This window comes from Hesperophylax consimilis, chromosome 17 (assembly GCF_061612785.1).
Source record: "Hesperophylax consimilis isolate HC1 chromosome 17, BYU_Hcon_1.0, whole genome shotgun sequence".
Taxonomy (NCBI): Eukaryota; Metazoa; Arthropoda; class Insecta; order Trichoptera; family Limnephilidae; genus Hesperophylax; species Hesperophylax consimilis.
In genome coordinates, this window is record NC_142852.1 from 30,830,463 (window position 1) to 30,849,088 (window position 18,626).

Sequence of the window (18,626 nt, forward strand, 5' to 3'; positions counted from 1 at the left end):
ACCCACACAGCAGTTAATATACGAAATAATTTCCGTGCCAACAATCGACATTTGGCTTAAGTTATAGCGCGGCTGACTCCGATCCCCGTGGAGGAAGATTCAATCTTCAGTCAAACCAAAAAAAAAATGATTCTAATACCTTTGTTTTTTACGCGTTATTTTAAATTTTATTTTGACTTGTGTCCTTGTAACCCTGAACTTTTATTACGACAAACACAGTGGGTACGTACTTGCAATAATAGCTGCTTTATCACCTTCGTTTTATCAACACTCTGTGACAATTATATTTGTCGCCTATATTTAGAATTCCGGAACGAAAATGCAAAAACAATTCCAGCCATTGTTCGATAAATTAAACAACCTTATTTAATCGACATACGACGGCCACCGCGGTCGGGTGGTTACGATCCTCGGCTATCAATCCGGAGGTCGCAAATTTAATTTGTATTATTCTCAATTTATAAATAGTATATTTGCGGTACATTCCAGAATAAAAGATACACGGAGAAAAATTACTAATATTGAATACTGCAAATTTATTATGAATCTCTTAAAATTATTCGTTATCCGGTCAAAAACGGGATTGCAGGCCCTTAATCAATGAATTGATAGGTTTTCTAACAAACTTTTAGTGGAATACGAACCTATTACGTATCACGATTTCGGTTTATACATATCTAATATTTCTGCATTTCGTCATTGTATACAGGGTGTATCGGCACTAACCCGACAAACTTTAACCAGCTATTCCTTAGCACATTTGGAGTAAAAAATGTTATGGGCACTTTGCTGTCCGGTAGCATTTTTTTTTTTCAATTAAAAACAAAAAAATTAAAAATTTCCACACTACATCACTGCCATTGGCTTTGCTTTTCGTGTTCAACAGCTGTTATTAGCAAGTATGTCGAAAAGCGTCTTCGCTCTTTCGCACACACTAAATAATAATAGTTAAAAATGAGACGAATTGTGCCGTGCCATTTCGTTGTGATTGTAAAAGTGCGCCAATATAGGTACACACGTGCATTATTCAATGGAATTCGAATAAAATATTGCCAGACGGGTTTTCAAACTTTGACAAAGGATAAAACAGTGGTGACATGTGGTGAAAATATGAATAATTTTTTTTTTATTAAAAAAAAAACGTTACCGGACACCAAAGTGCACATAAGATTTTTTACTCCAAATATGCTAAGGAATAGCTGGTTAAAGTTTGTCGGGTACGTGCCGATACACCCTGCATTATCATGGCAAAATTCAGGTGAATGAACGTTGTGGGGAGGGGAATGATATGGGAAAGAGGAAGTACCTGGCTATCTAGATCTGGTCACCAAACACGGCCAAAGCCATTTAAATCAACGTTTCCATTCCGAATGGTGGTCTTACACAGGGCGATACTGAGATTGTCGCAAATATACTATATATTATTTTAAACGAGTAAATTGTGAAATAACACAAATTAATCAAATATTATTTACTTGCGCACGCCGGTATTCGAACCCGCGCCCTCCAGCTTGCTAGTCAAGGGCCTTGCCGAAATAATGAATTGACAGGATTCCTAATAAACTATTCTTAATAACATTTTAAATTTTCGCATTTTGTCATTTTGTACTATCAGGATAAACTCAAAAATTTATTAGAAAATGGCATGCTATCCCGTTTTTAACAGTATTTTAATAAATTTGCAATACTAATTTTTCTCCTTGCACTAAAGAGAACTTAATTTTTTTCGCAGGGTCTTACAGCGCTCCGACCCGTGGGACTACGAGCTTAGGCCAAAAATATAAAACTTATATATTAAGAATCAGAATCGTTTTTTGATCTGTACGAACATAAGTTTTTAAGTCGTATGTTTTTCTCTCGGGTTCTTACCGACCCGTGGAGCGACGGCCTTATAATAATGATCATACCGACAAACGGAGGCCATCTTGCGTAGGTACTGCGATAATATTTGAACAAAAATAATACCATGAACTTAATTCAGTGCTATTTATTTACACAGGTGTTACGAGAGATAACGACTTATCTCTAAACACTGAATACACAAGTCATAGAAGTGTATCCGCGAGCCAAAAGTAAAGTTTCTCGTTAGCTCTTTAAGTTTTTAAGTTCCAAAAAAATATATGTCATTTTTTAAGATAATATCTATACATTTGTTATGCAGAAACGTTAATTATATGAAATTCCCTCAAGAGAAAAAAATCGCAAAGTAAGCTCTAAAAATTATTAAAAACACGTTTTTTTCTGTTATTTAATATGTTATAGGCATGAAAAAATTCACAGTGTATCTTTAAGAAGAAGCTACAAGCTAAACATGTGTATATTCTTGTTGTACCTTATATTGCAGGTAATAAGCATTAAAATCGCTTGACAAATGGAGTCTAGAAACGTTCCATTTCAAGCAAAAAACTGTTTTTTATTTATTTTGTAAATAATTTTATAAGAAAGCAAAAAAGTTAATCAAGTGAAACTGTCACAGATAATCTTAGCTATAATACTGTACTTTTTTAAGTTGTTTCCTTTACGCGTTCATACATTTCTATTGAATTTTTTTTGGTAGTTTACATTTATATTTTTTATTGAATACTTTATTATTTTATTTGTATTCTACTCAAGCGAAACGTTAGGAAAACCTTCAATTTATCTAAAGCATATTTTTGGTATTCATAATTTACACCAATTCGTGATAAAAAGTTAACCAAAATAGTTATTTGGCATTAAGCTTCGCCTAAAAGCATTTGTCTAGAGATTTTTGTTTTATTTCAAACGCGTCGTGTTTTATCAAAGATTTTCAACTTTTTTTAATATTAGCGCGCTCCATAGACATATGAATATTAGTAGACCTGCCCTAAGTGATTAAAAGCGTATTATCCCCACTCCCCATACCGGTTCCATTGGAGCCGGCTGTGCTCGCGTATGGCCTCAAGTGAAATTTGAAAACGTGACGTCATCATTCTTGTGCGAACTATGGTCGAGGCATCATCGGTTCATTTTACAAAATAACACGGCAAAATGTTGACTTGTACTATGAAAACTTGTAAAAATAGATGTGAAAAAGAGAATAAACCCAATTGTCGTATTACATTCCATATATAAGCATTATTTTACTTTATTTTAAGCATATTCACATCGTATAATATGAATCAGTTGTTACTATCACATCGAGAAACGTCTGGACGCGAAACACAAAGCTGGTTGGTTGCTGGGAAGTAAATTATGAACATTTATAAAAGTGTCTTAACTAAATACTCTGAAACTAACTACGACTCTGCAAACAGAAGAAATTTACTTTGCCGAATTTGGACTGTTCATAACGTGGCGAGTAATTTGCGCTCCCATGTAAAAATGTCTATTCATTCAAAAGCAGATTTTACTTTTAAGAAGTAAATGGTGATATTATAATGCGAGATGCCTATTTACTGTCAGATTGATTTATTGACGAATCACAGTCAGCTTCACTCCCTTCGTTCTTCAACAGTTGATTTTACCCCTCGCCATTATCTTCTCGTCTATTAATTCCTATGTCTGTGGCGCGCTCCCTCTAACATCGTATTTATATATCTCCATTTCAAACCATCTTTGAACACAAATCTCATACAAATAGTTCCATCTCCCTTACTGTCATCGTGAGAAATATGATGCAAACGGTGTTAGAAAGAGAAAACGTCATGCTTTATATTCAAATACATAGAAGAATTCAAATTTACCTATACCTCTATGAAAGCAAAGGTTCCGAACGCAATTAAAAAAAATATTATGAAACATAATTTTTTTATTAATTACTAGTTGACGTGTACCGGCGTTTCTGGGGGTTATCCTTAAGAGATAGACAAATACCATCGTGGACTTTTCTGTAGACCTTTTTAAGATATACAATAAGGAAGTTGAGTAAAAAATATTTTGACTTATAAAAAATATGTTCATGTAGATCAAAAAATATCGATTCTAAATATATAAATATATTTCTATATTATTATTCTTAGAATTAGTTAAACGTTCTTGAAAAAGCATTCAATAGCAATAGACTGTATACGCTCCACGATTGGTCGAAAGAATTCTGACGTCACATGTGTCGTGACTTGTACGTACAACGGATCACCTATGATGCATCTCTTTCTATTACATGAGAGATGGTCGGTTTAGATGAGAGAGGTGTATAGGCCAAAGGTTTATTTGGGTTTGTCAAATATATGTACGTATTTGTTGTTATTATTATATGAAATGGATTTCTAAAGATACATATTCGTATAGTGCTTTATAATAATATGTTGTTTATTGCATAACTTAGAAGTTTTTATTATTATACATGTCACATAGCATGTGATACACTTCAGGCCGCCGGCCGCCCAGAAAAGTCAAACAGTGAACTGGGCTGTAAACCGTTATTTTACTATTGGTCTTTACTTTTCTGCGCGGTGGTCCTGAATTCGCGCGGGGAACGTCAACAAGTAGCGACGGCAATACCGTACAAGTACCGTACCGGGCGAGAAAAGCAAATATTCTAACTTAAAATATTAATTTAACTATGAAATCTTAATCAATTTTCTTTTTTTTTAATAACATCAATTCTAATAGACGGTTAACATTGGTAAAAAAATTACTGGAATTCCTTGTTGAAGAATTACAAATTTTTCCATACAAAATGCTTATGCGACGTGGTTTTCACAGTTCGAATGACGTCACACTACACCCCGCCTCTTACCGCTCGGATTCCGCTCGTTTTGGCGGGCTTAATAAAATTTAAACTTTGAGAATTAATTTAATTATGAAAACAAACTTTAAAAAAAAAAAAAATACCAGTATTTAAGTTTGAATGCGAACATTGATAAAAAAAAAAAAAAATGGTACTTATTTTATATTTTGTGCTTTGTTTTATTTAAAACTAGCTGATGTGTACCCAGCGTTACTGGGGGTTATCTCTAGGCAATAGACATATACCGTCACGGACATTTTGTAGCTATTTTTAACATATACAATTCCGTGGTACATTGTGTTGATGTATCTAATAAGGTTTAGCCAGCATTGGCAATGTAAGTGCTCGAAAATATATTTTTACATCTTGATTGTAAAACATCGATTTTTCTCTACTTTCTATAAATATAATATGCTATACGTAAACCTTCCGGAAGAAATTCTCTGAATGATAGTGAAAACCCTATTAAAATCCGTTGCGTAGTTTAGAAGAACTAAGCGCACAAACAGACAGACAGGGATATCGACTTTATTTTATACTATTTAGAGATTTGTTTTATATTAAACTACTAAAAGTCGAAGCTTAATGCCAAATCACTATTTTGATTAATCTTTGTGCCCGATTTGGTGTACATTATGAATACAAAAAATATGCATTAGATAAATTGAAGGTTTTCCTATCGTTTCGCTTGAGTAGAATACAAATAAAAAATAAATTACTCGATAAAAAATATAAATGCAAACTACTAAAAAAATATTTTTTCAATAGAAATGTATGAACGCGTAAAGGAAACAACTTTAAAAAAATACATTATTATAGCTAAGATTATCTGTGACAGTTTCACTTGATTAACTTTTTTGCTTTCTTATAAAATTATTTACAAAATAAATAAATACCAGTTTTTCGCTTGAAATCGAACGTTTCTAGACTCCGTTTTTCAAGCGATTTTAATGACTATTACCTACAATATAAGGTAGCGCCCTTGAGGTGTTTTTGCACAAAAACGGCGCTATACAAGTCATCCAAGTATTATTATTATTATACCATGAATATACACATTTTTGGCTTGTAACTTCCTCTTAAAGTTTGTAAAACATTTTTCCAATAAAATGCGTTGGTTTTTATATATTTTGTCGTTATCATTTAGGGATACACATTTCTAGTGATTTCACGTGCAGTGGTAATAGCAGTGGTGCTAACGAATTATTACGTTATCAGTACTAATTAGAATTGCATTAAGAATTACTGACGATTTGCATTATAAGTTTATACGTCCGGTGATTACAATATGTGATTATTTAATGGAAGCCTTGCTTCAAATACATATTTACACCATATGGTCGGGCATTTTACCGGCAAAATTAGACTTTCTGCAAAATATTCATATCTTATGATCTATTTGATATTTTTCGATGAAACTTTCAGTGTTTTACTATAAAAAGATGTCTCTATTTATTTACTTAGCAATGTATGTGTAATTCCTTTTTTTATGAACAAAAACTTTCTATTTTCTTGGGAATCATAGAAAAAACAGTATTTCACAATCGAAATAACATATCGAAATTTATTCATACAAAATTACAAGATTATTTAGAAATTTTCAATACATATAAAAAAAACTATAACCAAATAGTGCTTCAATGTGTGATAGCGTTCGAAACACTTTCCTTTATGCAGGGTCACATTGCAAAACTTGCACATGTACCGCGTTTCACTGCGTAGTTTGTGAGCGAAACATACGCGACAGCGATTTTATTTTTTTGTTGTGTTTCAAACTCATTGTATTGACAGGTAGATAGATCGGGTACCGCCGACAATAGAAAACACATGACCCCGCACCCATTTAGAAACCCCTTGTTTACAAGTTTCCCGCTACTTATCGCTTTGCGCAACAAAACGAGTAAACTCGTCTCCCGCGTCTTACTGCAAAAAGGCGTATGACGAGTTTTCTCGTTTCCCGCAAAGAATGTGTTAAATGTATTTGCACTTTTAGAATTTGTAATTATCTCGAACATAATTGAACGACGGCCACTTGTTAGATGCTAGCGATAAAATACTTTTTAAACCTCTCGGGCGTAGTGCTGTATATTATAACTAGGTGAAGTGTACCCGGAATTGCTGGACTTTTCTCTACTATCTATAAATATAATATACATGTATTATATACAGGGTTTTCCAATAAGAGGTGTTATTTTGAAATTCAATCGTAAAAGATCAATGGTTTCGTTGCTTGTGTGGCACGTAGCGCCGTCTTGTTGAAAGTAAACGTTGTCCAGATCAATACCATCCAATTCCGGCCATAAAAAATCATTAACATCTCTCGATAGCGCAATCCATTCACCGTAACTGTTGCTCCAGCCTCATTTTCGAAAAAGTAAGGTCCAATGACTCCGCCGGACTATAAACTGCAACAAACAGTCACACGTTGAGGATAGAGAGGCTTTTCAACAATAACTCTTGGGTTTTTCGAGCCCCAGATGCGACAATTTTGCTTGTTGACGAAGCCACCGAGGTGGAAATGGGCCTCATCACTCAAGATGATTTGCATTTGATTAACTCAAGTGAATTTTAATAATTTCAATGCGTTGTTGAAGCGTGTATCGTTCCATTTTTATTAATGGCGTAATTTCTACTTGTCAAATGTCAAAAAATGACAGCTTCAAAAGTAACATCTACCGAAATAGCGGGCTATTCAAAATAACACATCTCATTGGAAAACCCTGTATGTTAAACCTTCCGGAAGAAATTCTCTGAATTATAGAGAAAATTCTACCAAAATCCGTTATATAGTTTAGAAGAACAAGCGCACACACAGACGCGGATAGAGATTTTGTTTTATCCTATTTAGACGTTAGAGATACCAATGAAACGGCCTCTAATCCCGTTTTTTCCAGACTATTCCAGAACACTCTAGTATGTGCTAGAATGTTTTTGAATTTCTAGCGGAAATATTTAATGAAAAGATATTATTGTCTAGGTTATTAAAAATGTTTACTGAATTGCAAAATGTTACAATGTTTCAATGCGGACGTTTTTTTGCAAGCTTGACTTTTATATTATCAATTACGGTGCTGTATTTACACTGCTAAGGTTGTTTGTTTACACCTGCTATTTTACTAGTTAAAACAAACAGTTAAACTATTTTTTTATAGTCGGCACCTTTCTAACAGGGGTTTAAAACGTACGGCCCGAATTATTTTTTTAAAATACTTGTATTTGAATTTCTATTTTGTTTTCTTGATTGAATAAATTAATGAAATGCAATCTTGGAAGTAGACATTAACCCACTGATCGGGCTGTAACTCGGCAGATATACTCGATGTCGTTTTGGTGGTACTCACGCTCACACACGCGCACACATTATAAAAATTTGCGTCACAGAAATGAACTTGTCTGTATTAATTAACTACAATGTGACTGACTTATATTCACTACAATCGGACTTGTCTTCATTACAATGTGACTTTTCCTTTCTACAATGTGACTTGTCTTCATTACATTGTGACTTGTATTCCCTATGACGTGACTTTATCTTCACTTCAATTGGACTTGTCTTATTTATTTATTTATTTATTTAACGCTCAGAGGGCTTTTACATGGTTGGTAGTATAATTTTAATTTGACAGATACTTTGAAACATAAAATATAAGAATAAAATTACATTTGATAAAAGCTATGCAACAAGTCATACAAACACAAGAAACAAAAACAGAAAATTACAGCTATTTGTAGGTTTACATGATGTGTTTAGGAGTATTGTTGAAATAAATGTTTTAAATGATCAACAAAACTTGCCAAGTTGGTATTGAATATGTCAACATCACCCAAGTAATGATTTCCCATGGCGATCTTCATTACAATGTGACTTGTATTCCGTATGACGTGACTGTATCTTCACTACAATCGGTCTTGTCTTCATTACAATGTGACTTTTCCTTACTACAATGTGGCTTCTCTTCATTACAATATGACTTGTATTCCCTTTGCCGCGACTTTATCTTCACTGCAATCGGTCTTGCCTTCATTACAATGTGACTTTTCCTTTCACAGTGTGACTTTTCCTTACTCCAAAGTGACTTCTCTTCATTACAATGTGACTTGTATTCCCTATGACGTGACTTTATTCTCACCACAATCGGTCTTGTCTTCATTATAATTTGACTTTTCCTTACTACAATTTTAATGTGACTTCACTACTATCTTTGGTGACTGGAATAGTAGAAAAACTTTGTTTTTTACAGGTAATTTTTTAAATTTGAATGCGATAGAATTTGCTGAAGTGAGTTTTCTATCTAACTAAACGTCGATTTACCGCAGGGGTAGGCAGAGAGGATAGAATGCCACACAAATCTGTCTCTTCACACACTATTCACATTCATACTTTGTCTAATATATACTCTTCTGTTTTTCTGACTTTTGACATTACCCGATTCAAGTATCTGATTCACTTGATCGTGTCATGTTTTTCTCGGATGTCTCAGCCAATAACTGAATTCGACAGTTGAACGTTAGATAGGAAAAATGACATAAATTGTAATTGCTAATGACTTTCTTGGGCGTTTCCGAATTCTTTCACATTCACTTCCACCAAATACCACAATGTTACTGTTAAAAAAACTACATTACATCGATTTTGATTCGACTCCGTATCTCAATCCGGTGCAGATATATTGTGTTAAGTATTCCTTGGGAGTCCCCGACTGCTTCTACCATTAAAAACAATCTCTAAACACTCCTCGCACTAATTAGAACCAACATTCGAGAACTTTCGGAGATTTCAGATTTTGAACAAACGAATATTAACATTTTTATTTATATAGATAAAAGATGGATAGATTGCTTTTTAACAAAAAAAAATAGTTTTGTATCCCTTCCTCAAACATTATGTTAGTTTCTTTATTCTACGGTGTTATTTTCATAATTTAAAACCTTTTACGACGGAGGTAAATATACAATTGTATGATTGTGTTTAACAGGACAGTGACATAAAAAATATACAAGCTATTGCATATCTTTAAATAAATAAAATATTTTTTTATAATGTATTTTTCCCAAGATTCATTTTTATGCCGTGTTAGTTTTGCTCAATGTGCCGTTTCATAATTGAATTAAAAATAATATATATGTGGCAAATTCTTGATTGGAAGATACTCTCAGTCTCGCCCTAGTGAAATACCACCAAACAGAATTAAAACCTTGCTTGAAATGGCTTTAGAATGTGTGGTGAATAGATCGTAGTGAAGATACGTGCGATTTTAGTAAAGATATTTATTAGAGTCGGACTTGTCTTCATTATTATCTGATTTGTCTGCGTTACAATAAGACATGTCATCACTACAATGTGACTTGTCTTCACTACAATCTGGTTTGTGACTTCACTACAACATATTGTAGTGAAGATACGTCATATTTGTCTCCACTACAATTTTTAACTACTTGTCTTCGCTACAATAGGACTTTTCTTTATTACAATGTAACTTGTCTCCACTACAATCTGAAGTATCTTCGTTACAATGTGACTTTTCGTCACAACAATGTGACTTGTCTTCATTACAATGTGACTTTTCGTCACAACAATGTGACTTGTCTTCATTACAATGTGACTTGTCTTCATTCGAATGTGTTTATCCCTTTGTTTCAGATACGACTGGCTTATTGAACTTGGTGACAGTTTGAACCCTCAAGACATTCACCCAATCTCACTATGGACTCTACTGAGAGATTGGAAGGCTAACTCTTAGCTACAAATATTGAAGAATGATTTCGTTTGGCGGTAAGTACTCACTTGTTTCTTGAAAAATCACGGGATATTATATTGTCTCACTTTATTTGTGAGGACTAACCCTAAGAAATTAAAATAAAATAAAAATACATTTCAAGTACAGAATTATAATCATTTTCTAATTTAAAAAAAGATTATATGTATTATCATTAGGTTATTTGACGCTTGTCTGAATTATTAACACATCAATTTTTAAAATGGCAAATAAAATAATTTTCCCGTTCAAATATTATTTTATAGGTTAGTACTAATGGCACTTAAATTCAAAATAAATCCGAGTTAATTGAACCAGGGTCACAATCACAGACAGTTACACAACCAAAATCAATACTTTTGATGATAACGAATTTTATAAGTGGATAACCCAAAAAACTAAAATATTCTTTGAGATTTATTTTATTTACCAACTAAATATGTCATAATATAATATAAGTATTGTTTCGGGAGGGTCGTGCCGTTTTCAGACGTTACCTTGTTTGGTCCAGACATCACCTGGGCTTCACCGTCCGCACGTTTCATGAAAAATAGCCGTTCTTTTATTTTATTTTCCGACTAAATAATTTATAATATAAATATTGTGTCGGGAGGGTCGTGCCGTTTTCAGTCGTTACCTTGGTTTGGTCCGGACATCGCCGGGGCTTCGCCGTCCGCAAGTTTCTTGAAAATGGCCGTTTTTTTATTTTATTTTCCGACTAAATAATGAATAATATAAATATTGTGTCGGGAGGGTCGTGCCGTTTTCAGTCGTTACCTTGTTTGGTCCAGACATCACCTGGGCTTCACCGACCGCACGTTTCTTTAAAAATAGCCGTTCTTTTATTTTATTTTCCGACTAAATAATTTATAATATGAATATTGTGTCGGGAGGGTCGTGTCGTTTTCAGTCGTTACATTGGTTTGGTCCGCACATTTCTTGAAAGTGGACGTTCTTTCATCACCACCCAGCGAACCTTGAGGTTGAAATTTGAAACTTCTACCTGTGGGACTACGTGAAGGAAAATGTTTTTTAACATCGACTTCATACTTTGGAAGAACTCAAGGATCGAATTCGGGAGGAAATTGCCGCTGTACCCATCGAGAAATCGGTTTCGTCAATGTATCGCAGCTTATGCAATGTATCTTTCTGATATCATCTCAGCGCTATATAAATTCGCCAAATATATTATTATTATAAATATTATCTTCAGGAATTTATGCATTAAACGGCATGATGTACCGAAAAAAAAAAAAAAAACATATGCAGGGTTTTCCAACAAGAAGTGTTATTTTGAATAGCCCGCTATTTCGGTAGATGTTACTTTTGAAGCTGTCATTTTTTGACATTTGACAAGTAGAAACTACGCCATTAATAAAAATGGAACGATACACGGTTCAACAACGCATTGAAATTATTAAAATTCACTTCAATTAATCAAATTCAAATCATCTTGAGTGATGAGGCCCATTTCCACCTCGGTGGCTTCGTCAACAAGCAAAATTGTCGCATCTGGGGCTCGGAAAACCCAAGAGTTATTGTTGAAAAGCTTCTCTATCATCAACGTGTGACTGTTTGGTGCGAATTATGGTCCGGCGGAGTCATTGGACCTTACTTTTTCGAAAATGAGTCTGGAGCAACAGTTACGGTGAATGGATTGCGCTATCGAGAGATGATTAATGATTTTTTATGGCCGGAATTGGATGGTATTGATCTGGACAACGTTTACTTTCAACAATGCGGCGCTACGTGCCACACAAGCAACGAAACCATTGATCTTTTACGATTGAATATCAAAATTACACCTCTTATTGGAAAACCCTGTACATCTGAAAATTGCGCTGTTTTTTTTTTAATAGTCCTTCAAAACTGCACTATTTTGCCTCACCCTGTTATTGATTCATGTCTTCCTCCGGCGTCCCCAAATTTTTCTACCGTTGAATTAATGAAGTATTGTGAAATCCACATCGTTATATGGACTCCGTACCTCATTCCAGTGCAGAAATATTGCATTAAGTCTTCCTTGGTCAAACACTCTTGACACAAATAAGAAAAAAACTCTATTAGTTAAAAATCTAGTAGTTTTCAAGTCTATTACGGCAAAAACAAAGATAGGATTAGGAGATAGACATATACCACCCTGGACTTTTCTGTAGGCCTGTTCAAGATATACAATTCCGTACTACATTATTTTTGTGTATCTCATAAGGTTTAGCCAGAGTTAGCAATGTAAGCGCCCGAAAATATATATTTTACTTCTCGATTACAAAACATGGACTTTTCTCTACTTTCTACAAATATAATATGCATGTATTAAATTCTCTGCATGATAATGAATACCCTATCGAAATCCGTTGCGTAGCTTAGAAGAACTAAGTGCACAAACAGACGGACGCGTGTAGCGATTTTAATCTTTGATTTGAGGTCTCGCTTTCGAGTAAATCAAGTCCGAAGTTCGAGGTTTATGGCTCTTGTTCAATTCTGTCTTCGGGTAGGTACCTAACTGTTCAGATCTATTCGCTAAACGTAAGAAAAACATAGGCAGAGAGAATAGACTGACACGTAATGCTGTCTTGGCACACACTTCATTCATTCGCATTCATACATCGTTTAATACATACATAAACACTCTTCTGTTGATCGTACCCCAATCAACTTGGTCTTGCCATGTCTTCCTTGGTCGTCTCCACCTTCTCCTACCATTTGCATTCGCGTCATATATCTTCATTTCATTCCTTTCTATACAGGGTGTATCGGCAACAGAGATGTGCAAAATGGGTACCCAAAACCATTTGAAATGCAAAATGGAAATGGGTCAAAACTTTTCCATTTGAAAATGCAAAATGCAAAATGGTTTTTAGAAAAGCATTTCAAATGCAAAATGCAAAATACCTATTTTCAAAATGCATTGAAAATGCAAAATGGTTTCTCAGGTCAAACAATTTAAATAATTATAGAATTTTTAAACAATTTTGTCATTTAATAATGGACATCAATGTAGAACAAACATATTACATGATGGTAAATCCAAAAACACCACGACTACAGATTATGAAACCACAAAAAATTTTCGCGGGACTAATGTTGGCAACGTAAAAACATAGAAACTGCTATCTGACATTTAATATTACAGCGTCGTGGCCATGTTCAGTATTTGAATCAGTATTTTTTGTAATGGTATCACTCAATTGCCAGGGCTCCTACCAGGGAGAAAACTTAACAAATGTAAATTATCTCTCATAGCGAGGTTGAGGACTGACTGATATTTGGGGCTCATGAAAAAAAGATGAGTGGAGAAAGTAGGAAGAATGTTTCAAAAAGCATTTAAAATGGAAAATGCATTGAGAAAAGCATTTAAAATGGAAAATGCATTGAGAAAAGCATTTAAAATGCAAAATGCAAAATAGTTTTTAGAAAAGCATTTAAAATGCAAAATGGAAAATACCCATTTTGCATTTTGCATTTCCATTTGAAATGGATTTATTTGAAATAAAGCACATCTCTGATCGGCAAGTACCCGACAAACTTTAACCAGCTATTCCTTAGCACATTTGGAGTAAAAATTTTATGGGCACTTTGCTGTTCGGTAACATTTTTTTTTAATAAAAAATTTATCATTCATATTTTCACCACATGTCACCACTGTTTTATCCTTTGTCACAGTTTGAAAACCCATCTGGCAATATTTTATTCGAGGTTCGTTGAATAATATACGCACGTACCTACATTGGCGCACTTTTACAATCACAACGAAATGACATGGCACCATTCTTCTCATTTTTACCTATTATTATTTAGTGTGTATGAAAGAGCGAGAAAGCTTTTTGACACACTTGCTAATAACAGCTGTTGAACACGAGAAACAATGCCAATGACAGTGACGGAGTGTGGATTTTTTTATAATTTTTTGTTTTTAATTGAAAAAAAATGTTACCGGACAGAAAAGTGCCCATAACATTTTTTACTCCAAATGTGCTAAGGAAAAGCTGGTTAAAGTTTGTCGGGTACGTGCCGATACACCCTGTACCTATATATATCTGTTCTATAATCTCTAAATAGTATAAAACAATTTCACTATCCGCATCTGTCTGTTTGTGCGCTTAGTTCTTCTAAACTACCCAACGGATTTTGATAAGGTTTACACTATCATTTAGAGAATTTATTCTGGAAGGATTATATATGTATAATACATTCATGTTATATGTATAGATATCCTAGAATTCATAACCTCAAAACTTTACTCCAAATCATTCTGATCTCCGAGCAACACCGGATACACGTCAGCCAGTAATATATAAAAATTCAGCTTGTGTATGTTTGTGATGGCAAAATTCGAAAATTATTTGTTCTTATTAGTGCCAGAAGTGGTTAGAGAGTGATTTGAATGGTAGAACAAGTCGACGACGCCCGAGGAATACTTAACGCAATATCTGCACCGGAATAAGATACGGAATTGAATTCAAGTCGATGAAATGTATTTTTTTAGCAGTAACATTGTGATACATTGTGGTACATTTACACGTACATTGCGATCTGCGTCGCTTTTTATTGCGGGCAGAATGCACCACTTCGACAATTACCAGGAACAGGATTACATGGAGATGAATGATGGACTTGCCGAACGTCACAGCAGTGCTACCAGGGTCTCTTATCTATGTGAGGTGTCAGCGCTTTATTATTAGCAGCAGACACATACCTGGACGCTGTTGGTGGACGCGGTGGACTCTCTCGCTACAGCAGCTGGTCCAGTTTCTTCACCACCTAGGATTCTTGCTGCAGAGTCTCCATCTTCTATCTTCGTCGAACGTCACAGCGGTGCTGCCAAGGTCTGGTATCTGTGAGAGGATATTGTGTCAGCGCTTTGTTAGCAGCAGACACATACCTGGACGGATGACGAACCTCGTGCTGGCACTGTTGGTGGACTCTTTCTCTGCAGCAGCTGGCCCAGTTTCTTCACCACCTTGGATTCTTGCTGCAGAGTCTCCATCTTCTATCTTCGTGTCACCTGTTTCTATACTTCATTTTACTTAACTTAACTTCACTTTATTTTTGTAATATTTATATTTTTTGTAATACCTGCATCAACTGTAAAGCGCCCCTGAGGTGGTATCTCACAAAAGCGGCGCTATACAAATTATCCAATAAATAATAATAATAATAATAATACATGTAAATGTACCTAGTTGTACGAGTATAATACCCGTACTTGGTGCTTTAACTATGAGTGTGGTCGTAGTATTTGTATTCAATACAATTCACGTTAAAAACATTACTTCATTTTAATGCGTTTACATATCAAGTATACTAGTAATAATATAGCTTGCCTTTTAAAGGAAGCTTCATTGATGCTAAAAATGTCGATATCCAAATTGATTCTGTTCAACAGCAAGATTGCTCTCCCGATCAAGCATGATCATTGGCAATTAGTTAGTTCTGCAGGCCGGGAGATGAATAGTCTATATTGTCGGTGACGGAGATAACATAGAAATGAATGCCCTCCATGATGACCGAGTTTTCAAACCATCCACGAATCAGTCTAAAGAGATGTGTAGCAATGCGCACATCCCTCCTGACCCGTAGATAGTCTGTTTCGAGCATACCCAAAAGAAAATCAATAGGATAGAGCCATTGGTAGTAGTATTGTGGTTGTCATTAAAACAAACCAATCTGGCAACACGAATAAGCAGTGGAATTGAAGTTTGGCAAGTTGTGATAAATACAATTCCATATTGCTAATGATAGGTTAAAAAATAAATTAATTAGCATCCTACTATATAATCTGTCTGGCAAAGGGCTTGCATACGTAAAATGAAGGTGTGATACCAGTTCGTTCTTGATGCGAAGTAGTAGAGTTCTAGTGCGCCCTACTGTCGAATTTGGCAGCCATCTCTGGTCCGGAGCCCCTAAATACCTGAAAAAAACCCTCGACTCTGTGCAAAAACGGGCGGTCCGTTTGATAGATTCCCCAATCTTAACAAACGGACTGCAATCTTTAGAGCACAGGCGTCAGGTAGGTATGCTGTCCTTGTTCTATCGGTATTACAATGGAAGATGCTCTGAGGAACTAGCGTCATTGATCCCTTCGGCACCGGTGCGTAGTCGGGATACACGCCAAACGCGCGCCCAACATTTGTACACGGTTGACATTTGTCACATGAGAACGGGTCGCTTCTACGATTCGTTCTTAAGTTCAACAGCTTGGCTGTGGAACGAACTGCCAACCTCTGTGTTTCCTCCCTCCTACAACATGGGACTCTTCAAGACCCATGTTCACTCCTTCCTCTCCACAAAAAGACCCTCCACACAGCATCCCCAAAGATGACATAGGCCCTGAGGGAAATTATTTTCTTCAGGGCCTCCTGTGTGGAGTTAATATAAAAATAAAAAAAAAGTAGATTCCGGCTCTTCACAGCAACTGTCCCAGTTTATAATTTATCCAAATATTAATGTCGTAATCCAATGCAAAACAGCCTCACGCTGCTGGTCTTCAAAAGGGTCCCTCTTAACCAATCAGGATCGGCAGATGCCATCCGATTCTATCAATCCAATGGTCAGTGCTCCATATGCAAAGCTGATGCTCACAAAAATTGGCGAATGTGTTCGTCGAATCTCAGCCCAGAGGAATACTCGCTGCTCTGGGCTGGTGATCAAAGAATTGCGACTGCTTCCAATGAAAATCACAGATCCTTCATCAGTCAAAATTCCAGGGCTGTCAATTTGACCAATAGCAAAATGACAATGTGTAGGAACTTAAAGGTCCCACACACCAAGACCATAGATGCGATGTAAGTAAAGTGATGCACACACACCTTGTTACAAATCTTATATGTAACATATATTTCTGTTTTCAGTTTTGGCGCTGGGCGGGCGTAAATGATAGTTAACCATGCCGCGCTTCCGCTGCTGGTCCCTCCTGCGCCTGGTAGTCTCCATCTTCTTGATCTTCGTGGTGTGGCTGGAGATTTCCATGAGCAACCAGGGCAAGCTCTTCTCAACAGACCAGGGTGGGTTACTTTCTTTCTTCCTTCTTGCTTGCGTATTTGTTGGTGTCTAGTGCCGAGCTTTCGATGCCTTTCATTTCTACCTCACCGAGGACCAAAGAAATAATATACCTGCCCTTAAGGATGAGGGGAACGAACCGAGTTGAACGAAACTCCTACAATATGAGATTTATCAAAACCCATGTTCACTCCTTCCTGCCCTCAAAAAGACTCTCCACATTGCAATATCCTTGATTAGTGATTAGAGATTAGTCAATTATGTTACCCGTCGATGGCTGTTGAGAATACTAGGAACATTAATAAGATCAGAACCTCGCAGATTATACCAAAGGCCTGCTAATGAATATATCAGAAACATCGTCAATCTATTATAATAAAAGTTCAGTTTTATTCATTTACCCTCGATAACTAAACTGTTTTCATTGTTTCATTGTAACTACACTTTCTTTCGACTACGCAATAAAACACTAGAAATAAATCAAAAATATTTAATTAAGATAGGAACTTGTTACATGGCACAAAATTAAGGTTTATAATGAACAAATTAATATCAAAATATCAGTCTACACAGTGAGCACACATGTCAACATTATGTGGACCACAAATAGCCTTTCTACATCTGGTACCCAATTTTCATTTCAGTAGACAATTGCTCGCATGCGAGGATCGCACACGATAAATTATCTACTGTTTCGATAAATGCGTATTTTCGACCGTCGTAGATAATGTAAAACAACCGATATTAATACCAACATAAAAATGTACCAATTTTATTTTTTTATATGGTAACCCGTGTATTTAACTCCATAGATTTGATACATTTTTCTATACACATCTGTTTACGACTGTCAATTTTCAATTCACTTTGTTGTTCGTTGAAGAAGTAGGCGACAATAGATCAATTAATTTGAGCACCAATTGTTTAGATAGTCGAAAATTTTTTATGAACAGTTCATTACTCAGACCAAATGCATCATTTCTTGAAAAAAAATTTCTTGGTGGCCTTTCAGTTAAATATTCGGCCTTTTCCATGTCTTCGATCGCTTGTATGTGCGTCAAATCTTCAAAACTCACCATTTTTATAATAATTAACAAAAATACGACACACGCAAACCGTACAAGTAACACTTTTTGACAGTTGAACTACTACTAAAACCAATAGTCAAATTATCTACTGCT

At 35.3% G+C, this 18,626-nt stretch overlaps 1 protein-coding gene across 1 annotated transcript in view; it reads left to right on the forward strand.

The window, feature by feature from the left end:
• The window catches only part of Mgat2 (alpha-1,6-mannosyl-glycoprotein 2-beta-N-acetylglucosaminyltransferase), a 78,314-nt gene that overhangs the window by 33,490 nt on the left and 26,198 nt on the right, over positions 1-18,626 (forward strand). Inside the window, exons 2-3 of the mRNA XM_089642144.1 lie at positions 10,332-10,463; positions 17,298-17,450. Coding sequence (XP_089498270.1) covers positions 17,333-17,450 — 118 coding nt within the window. The 5' untranslated portion in view covers positions 10,332-10,463; positions 17,298-17,332. The remainder of the gene's footprint in view (positions 1-10,331; positions 10,464-17,297; positions 17,451-18,626) is intronic.